Here is an 8,316-nt window from a genome sequence, read left to right as displayed (position 1 = left end):
TGATTGATGGTCATGCTCATTTGTACTTGTGGGTGATGGTTGCATCTCATGTCACCGGTGTTATGGATGCTATTGAGAAGGTAGTTTGTTTTGTTTCATCCTTTCAAGTATTGTTTATCATTTTGTATATTTTCTAAAAAAAAATGTTTTGAAAAATTAGTTATTCTTCATTTCTAATTAAAAAAAATGGCGGTAGGAGAAGGAACTGTTATTGAAATTAAATAACACGGAGCAGTGGGAAATTCCAATATTGAAGAACACGGGACGCTTAGGAATTGTCAAGGAAATTTGACGACTTTTTAATCCCAGTAAGTTTTTTTTTCCCCAAAGGACGAAAATGTGAAGAAAGCAGAAGAAGAAATAATGAAAACGCAGAAGGATTTTACGGAAGATTCTTCGAAGAGAACGCTGGATGATGCTGCATCAAATGAAAGTACCAGTACAACACGATTATTTATTGATGAGGAAGACAATGGAGTTTGTTTCAACATTATTTATATATTTTTCATATGATTGTCGAATTTCTAGCACCTTTATTTATTCATTTTTAGCTGAAAAAAAAATGACAGTGGAAGAAGGTACTGTTATTAAGCTTCTGTCAAAAGTTGTTACGTCGTGCAGTGAAAATATGAGTTGATTATTAAAGGCAACAAGGGAAGGTAGTATACGGAGAGGGCGAGTCGATTAATGTAATAATGCTTACTGATTTCGTGCTTTCAAAGCTTAAGAAAAACAGTTCTGATAAAATTTCAGGGTGTTGGAAACCCTAATGGTATTGCTGATACACAGCCAGAACATTCATCAGAATCTATTGATATAACAGTTCAAATGCATAACGTCCCAGAACCCATGGACCAGTCCGGTAGTTTTATGCTTTAGATTTTTTTATGGGCAAACGGCATTTTTTTCTTAAATATGGATAACAAGCAATAGATTGAGTATGGATCACCTCTATTTATTCCAGGAACTTTGTATTACGATGCTTCGGAGATTTTTGAAAATCAAATCCAGCAAATTTCTGAACAAGAGCAGGGGCAAAGCAATGTTGCTTCAAATGGAAGCAGTAATATTTTAACAGGCGCATCAATGCATGCACTACCAATTACTGTAGATCAAACTGAAGGACAAGGTAAGTGCAAGGTTACTTTATTTATTTTCTATTTTTTTTTTCTTTTTCATTTTTGTCTTATACAGAGAGAATGCTGAAATCACTGTTTTCATGTACGTTTTGAAATATCAGTTATTCAACTTATTTCCAGAAAATTATATTTGTTAGAAACATTTAAGCTAAAGGGAAAGAACAGGACACCTATATCGTTAACCTTTTCTTTTTGCTATTGAAGCTGTTTTAGGAAATATGGAGCAACTAAGCACTCTCGAAGCTACGGCGGGAACGCCGCATGCTAATCAAGATGATTTCAGGGAAATATTAGGAGGTAATAAATTCTTCAAATTTTAAACTTAGTTTGAAATAGAAGCATGTAAATAAACTTGTCTCATCTTTCCAGTGTAATCGAGTGGTGCCCTTCTTAAAGTTCACTATAGAAATCCAGAGTTTCGTTGTTCAGATATTGAAATTCCCGATGGTGTAGACCCTGCGTTTTTGGCGGCCTTACCGGAAGACATACGTATGGAAGTGATTCGCGATCATATGAGGCAGCAACGTTCACAGCGTTTGATACAAACTTCTGCAAACCTAGAGGCAGCCGGGCAGGCAAATGGTGAAGTGCCTGCAGTTGAACCACTTGATCAAGAATTCCTAAACGCACTCCCACCTGATCTGCAGGAAGAAATCTTGGCGCAGCATGAGAGGACTGTGCGATTAGCTCAGGAAAGAGCGGAAAGTAATAGTGCACCGCCGGCAGGTTCGTATTTAAAGATATATCTCTGCACAATAATACGCATAGTAAAAATATGTCTATGTACTATAAATCTAATTGAATCAGAGTTTTTTTTTCTTTTTCTTGATTTGGATTCATTTTAGACACTCCGGTTGCTGCTGATGATGCAGCTGCATTGATTGAATCACTTCCGCCAACTCTGCGAGCACAAGTGCTCGCTGATGCGGATGACACAGTCTTACAAGTTCTACCCCAGAATGTTGCAGCCGAAGCACGGCGTTTGCGAGCATCTTATGAGGCACAAGTATTGTATTTAATCAGTCATTGTGAGACTGTTTTCTTGCTCTCTTTAGGAATTCTCAGATTGAATAGATATATGTTGTTAAAGTTATTGGCATCATTTCAGCAAGTTATGCGTTTTGCCCGTATGTTAGCACCAGCTCAACGCTTTCGCCCTGCAAATGGTCGATCGGTGCCTGGAACAAGCGGAAACAGTACTCCTGTAGGTGCACTTGCTGGAGTTACTACACTTGCTTCAAAGAATGCTACACAGTTATTGGATCGAGATGCCATTGTCACATTATTACTTCTTTTCCTCATCGATCCAGTCCGTCTTAATACTCAGCGCTTACAGGTTATCTATTGTTACTGTTGTCTTTCCTCAGATTGTACGTCATGTTATGCTAAATGACGTTCATAATGTTGTTCATTAGGATTGTTGTTAAAATAACCGAAGTAACCGTTTCCAGCTGCTGAATTCGATTAGTTTCACAAGAATCCATGTATTTTGAAAAAGCATTTTCAATTCATTTCAGAAGCTCATCAAAAGTCTTTGCGCACAAAATGTAACATGTGATTTTATAATCTGGTGCTTAATTGCTCTACTTGACAAAGTAGACGAAGATGCTGTTCAGTATGAAGACTTTGCGGGCACTGTATCCGGTTGGTTAGATCAGATATGCATACACAGCGGTATTGGACAACATGAACAAGCGGTCAAATTCTTCAAAAGTACTCATATAGGTAGAAATTCCAAATATGCTCTAGAAGACTCTGATACATGTAGGTGAATTAAGTTTGATGGTCCAGTTGCATATAATGGCGGTGAAAGTGTGAATATGAGGTAAATGATTGTTCGTAATGGACTTGATATGTCTAGTTTTGCGAAGTTTATTTTGAGTTTTTTGTGAAACTCTTAATTAACCTCTTTATACTTGCAGTTGCTTTACATCCGGCAATCCTAGCAACAGTTTGTCGTCTTGTACTGGATACACTAATCAGTCTTGCAAAAAGTTATCCGGGTCATTTTCTTCCTGCGAAACTACGTGAGTCAGGTTCTCCTTCTAATGCTGGATTACATACGCCACCATTCTCACAGTTTTGGGCTATCGTTCATAGGTAAGTTGTTATGATGTTTCCACTTTTTACCTTCTGATCATCCGTTTATTGATTCCAAATCATTTCATCACTTTTGTCCTAGTATTGAAACCATTCCATTGGTTTTCTCATAACAAAATTGTGGTCGAGAGTACATCTTAATTATGTTTCCTGGCTATGCTTTAAATTTGGGCTTATCGATTCTGCTGACTTCGTATGGTTGCTATGAAGTACTTTGCACTTAGAAAAGTTAAAGCGCTCTAAAGAGAGTTTGAAGGACTTGTCCATATATTCTGTGTTAAATTGTCTTCTTAATGTCTCAATACTCTTAGCCTGTCGAAAGCTGATATGTCATCTCGTTCTACGCATCGTCACGGTTCATCATTAGAAACAGCTTTGGGACCAGGTGGCGTTAATGCAAGTATGGCTGCTTTATCTCTTGAAGATAGTGCTGTTGGCGTACTTATGGAGCACATTAGGCGTCCAGTTATTCTCTCATCTTCGATATTGCAGGATAAGTTGCTTCGCCTTATATGTACGGTCAGTCATTTTTTATTTTTGATTAGGAGTTGTCAAATAAATTAGCTTGACCGGTCTCTTGGATTTTTCGAAATAGTATACGGATGGTGTATAATTTCCATTCAGGATTATCACCATTCAGCTTCTTCAGATCGTCCAGACTTTGCCGGATGAAACCGTCACGAAAATGTCGATTGATTCGATAGCAGAAAGACCTCCACTTACTCAACAACTCGAGCACATTGTTTTGGTCCGTTTAACCTTTTGTTCTTCCGACCTCATGTAGTTTCTAACAATCCGTGTTAATTTGGGTTTTCAGGCCTTGACGGAAGGTGAATGTTCGGAAGAAGGATTAGCAGATGGACGAACTTTACTGCTAGAATTGATCCGTGCTCTCACTCCATCCACGAAAGCTTTTATAATGTCTCTTCTCATAAATGCTGCTGAACGCCTAGGAGCTCGACTTCTGCAACACATTGAGAGACTTGAAGAAGAGCTGAAAGAGCTGCGCAATGAAGGAAACCGTTCATCATCGCTTGAGCAGCAACCATCAGGCTCGAAAGTTGCAGTTAATCGGTTAGGTTCATTTCTTTTATAAATCAGTAAAGCAGATAGAAATGACAGTTCCCTGTAGGTTCTTTCCGAGCTGGATACTTCAAACAGTGGTGGTCTGAGCTGATAAACCTGGGTGGTTCGACAGTTGAAATATAATTCACTCTTAAATTTTAAACATAGTGATATTGCTAAAATCAATTTCTTTTTTATTCTAGTTATGATGAATCAGTCATTGTGATCAGTGGAATATTGAATTCACGGGCAGTCATGAATGCATCTGGTTGTTATGAACTACAGTTACCAGCAATGAGAGCACTTACTGACAAAAATGGCATCCAAAATATATTTCTGAGAACGCTGCAAACAATTATCAAAATAAGAGAAGTACTGCAATTACATGCAAGGTGTACTGAGGTTGACGTGAGTATTGACACCGCAGGTGAGCAGGATGATGAACATGTACCTGGAGAGGATGACGAAAATGCAATCGAAGAAAATGAAAGGAAAAGACTTGCAGAGGTAAGGCTCGTAACCGCAGTTTTGCAAATTTTTTTTTTTTGAATTGATTTCACCGGTCGTGCATATTGTAGTACTGGGTACCAAAACTTTCTACGTTCCTCCCTGTATATGAATTGGAATAAAATCTGGGACTTTTTCAGAATACTATATCTTTGTAAGACCGTATATCTGTTAGACTTTCTGTTAAACTCTTTGTATATCTCTGCAAGGGCATAACGTTTTTGAAATATTATTTACAGACACGTTCTGCTTGTTGTATTTATTTCCCCAATGTTTTAGAAAGAAGAAAGCATGAGCGTATTATTGAATACGTTAGAACCGTTATGGGAACTTGTATCAAGATGTCTGAAACGTCTTACAAATGCAGATGCACATGCAGCTTTAGCTCTTCAGCCAAGCGCCGAAGCTTTTTTTCTGGTATATGGATCGGAATTGTCTTCTATTGATCCAAGCAAACTACACGAGCACCCAGATGCTCAAAAACTTCTTCATTTCGCAGGTAGGTTACAGTTATATATCTTCATCTACATGTCTATTTTATCTGTCTGAAGGATTCTAATTCTGGGATTTGGCATTTATTAGTTTCTCTGAACACCGTCTTTTTGGGTATTCTCACTGATATATGGATCCAACTCTTTCGTTTTCGAAGAGAATTGTTGTAATGAATTTTATTGAATGCTCACAAAACTCCGACTAACACTTGTGTGACTTTGATATTCAAACTTTATTGATTTTATAAAAAGAGATACTCACTGCGAATTATTTTTAGAAAAACACCGGAATATGTTGAATCAGGTTTTGAGGCAGAGTGGTGGTAGTTTAACGGATGGGCCATTCGCAGTACTAACTCAGATGCCGAAATTGTTGGACTTTGATGTCAAACGTATCTACTTCCGGAAACAGATGCAGAAAATCGATGAACGTGTTAGGTTTGTGCCTTAGTTCAATATTATAAATTCGCTAGCTTGTGTGGAATTACTGCTCACCCTATATAATGATTCGAGGAGGATTTTATTACCGACATTCGTTGTAGAGGCGAAGACGTTGCGGTGCGGATTCGTCGCAGTCACTTATTCAGCGATAGTTTTCGGGAATTATTCAGACTACGTGGTCCGGAATGGAAAGCGAGATTTTACATCATCTTCGAAGGCGAAGAAGGACAAGATGCTGGTGGATTATTGCGTGAATGGTTTTCAATCATCACACGGGAAATTTTCAATCCGAACTATGCACTCTTTATAACTTCTCCAGGAGATCGTGTAACATATATGATCAATAAGACTTCATATATTAATCCAGAACATTTGGAATATTTCAAGGTGTTTCATTTTTGCGTAATTGTAGCCTAAATTCTATCCACAGGAAACATTTTCTGAATTTCGGTTTTTCACTTACTATTCCCTTACTTTGACATTTCGACATATTTCTGGATTGTTCGTTCCTTCAAAATTTTACAGTAATCTTCCTTTTCAGTTTGTTGGAAGAATAATAGCGAAGGCAATATATGAGAACAAATTATTGGAATGTTATTTTACTCGAGCATTTTATAAACACATTTTAAGTGTTCCTGTACGAGCACAAGACTTAGAATCGGAGGTATTGTTATCTTTTGTCAACAAGAGATGGGAACTAAATTTGGTCTTTTGTAGAATAGGTAGGCGATGACGGTTGAAAGTGGTAAGGGAAAGGTGCGAGAACTAATGTAGTGTAGCTTGGAGAAGTCTTTTAATCTTAAACGTCACCAGCAAAGAAAACCTGAAATCATTTCCCAATTAATGTACATTCCAGGATCCGAGTTTCTACAAGTCATTGGAATTCTTGCTCAATAATCCAATCGAAGATCTTGGTACTGAACTTACATTTAGTTTGGAGGTTGAAGAATTTGGAGTTAGGAAAATGCGCATGCTGAAAGAAAATGGATCATCTATTCCAGTTACTGATGAAAATAAGGAAGAATATGTGAAGCTGGTTTGTCAAATGAAAATGACTGGTTTGTTCTTTTTCACTTAGTCTTTTAGTGTTTATTAGTGCTAACATACATTTTAGGATTACTGGTGACATTGAGAATAATACAAGTGAATCAAGCACACTTCAAACAGTTCAATACTTTGTTGTTATATGACGTATATCGGTCATTACCTTACAGGCTCCATTAATCAGCAGTTGAAAGCGTTTTTGGAGGGCTTTTACGAAATAATTCCGAAGCATTTAATATCAATTTTCAATGAGCAAGAATTGGAGTTGTTGATAAGTGGGCTTCCAAATGTTGATATCGATGATCTCTATGCCAATACAGAGTACAAGACTTACACTAAATCCTCGTCTCAGGTAGGTTATCCTTTATTTTTCCTTTTGGTGATGAAAGGTAAGCAGTTGAAGATATAGAACTAGTGATGTGCCGTGTAAACAAGTGAGATCAAAGGTCACGAGAGACCACTGAAATCTCACAAAGGCTGAGAGGTGTATTGACCAGAATGATCAAAATGTCTATATAAATAATGCATTATTAATCTGATCTACTTGTTACTGTGTACAATCTGTTATTGCAGATACAATGGTTCTGGAAAGCATTGCGTTCATTTGAACAGGAAGATCGTGCAAAGTTTCTGCAGTTCGTTACTGGTACAAGCAAAGTACCCCTGCAAGGTTTTGCTGCTCTTGAGGGTATGAACGGTACACAGAAATTTTCCATTCATTTGGATTCGCGATCTTCAGATCGGCTACCAACAGCACATACATGGTATTTATATTTCTGTGGAGCAATTGAAGCATTTTTGTGAATTTTCATTATCTTATTTAATTGTTACAGCTTCAATCAGTTGGATCTTCCGCAATATGAAACATATGATAAACTTCGGGATATGTTATTGCTAGCCGTACGTGAATGCACCGAAGGATTTGGTTTTGCTTAAGACGATAACTGATTACTGTTTATTGAAAATTCCTCACTGTATTGATGTCTTTCTACTATGATCACTGTTATCCGAATTCATAATCCATAAACCTTTTTTAAAATAGTATTTCTTCTGAGTTATTTTAGAATTTTCTTTTTTTGTTTCGTTTTTAAAATAAATCCAAATGTATGGAGTTGATAGAATTAGTAGTATGAAGACAGCAATTGCAATATCGCATGCTTTTTTATGTTCAATCTTTTACAGGCCAAGTGTGTCTGTCTGAAATAATTTCTCATGATCTTATATGTTGTGCGTTTTTTTTCTAGGCCCGTGTACTGATTGATTGTTTTTGGCACCGTGCAACGGATTTCACTGTTTAATCCACATTGTATCTGTATGCGCGTATGTATGAATTCCGGACTGTATATACCTCGTTTAGAGTGGTGGTAAAAAGAGCCTGAATTTTGGTGCCTTTTTCTAAAAAAAAAAAAAAGTAATACCACTCCAAATATATGTGCATAATTGAATGTATGTTCTTTTTAATTCTTTCTATGGTTTTTCGTTACTGTGAATATAGAGATAGTGATGCTGCAGCTGATGAATTTCTGGAC

General features: G+C 37.1%; 1 protein-coding gene across 1 annotated transcript in view; it reads left to right on the top strand.

Moving 5' to 3' along the window:
* Positions 1–7,883, top strand: part of LOAG_16448 (WWE domain-containing protein) — a 24,336-nt gene extending 16,453 nt beyond the window's left edge. The window contains exons 42-62 of the mRNA XM_020449100.1: positions 331–477; positions 754–862; positions 965–1,129; positions 1,353–1,436; positions 1,569–1,865; positions 1,985–2,145; positions 2,248–2,475; positions 2,657–2,864; positions 3,062–3,239; positions 3,551–3,758; positions 3,889–3,987; positions 4,057–4,313; positions 4,508–4,811; positions 5,091–5,310; positions 5,581–5,740; positions 5,845–6,130; positions 6,285–6,407; positions 6,600–6,801; positions 6,958–7,139; positions 7,361–7,551; positions 7,621–7,883. Of these exons, the coding sequence (XP_020307475.1) occupies positions 331–477; positions 754–862; positions 965–1,129; positions 1,353–1,436; positions 1,569–1,865; positions 1,985–2,145; positions 2,248–2,475; positions 2,657–2,864; positions 3,062–3,239; positions 3,551–3,758; positions 3,889–3,987; positions 4,057–4,313; positions 4,508–4,811; positions 5,091–5,310; positions 5,581–5,740; positions 5,845–6,130; positions 6,285–6,407; positions 6,600–6,801; positions 6,958–7,139; positions 7,361–7,551; positions 7,621–7,723 (3,912 nt within the window). The 3' untranslated portion in view covers positions 7,724–7,883. The remainder of the gene's footprint in view (positions 1–330; positions 478–753; positions 863–964; positions 1,130–1,352; positions 1,437–1,568; positions 1,866–1,984; positions 2,146–2,247; positions 2,476–2,656; positions 2,865–3,061; positions 3,240–3,550; positions 3,759–3,888; positions 3,988–4,056; positions 4,314–4,507; positions 4,812–5,090; positions 5,311–5,580; positions 5,741–5,844; positions 6,131–6,284; positions 6,408–6,599; positions 6,802–6,957; positions 7,140–7,360; positions 7,552–7,620) is intronic.
* Positions 7,884–8,316: the final 433 nt, after the last annotated feature.

Source organism: Loa loa (genome assembly GCF_000183805.2).
Source record: "Loa loa unplaced genomic scaffold supercont3.3, whole genome shotgun sequence".
In the NCBI taxonomy this organism is placed as follows: Eukaryota; Metazoa; Nematoda; class Chromadorea; order Rhabditida; family Onchocercidae; genus Loa; species Loa loa.
This window is presented reverse-complemented; position numbering and strand designations above follow the sequence as displayed.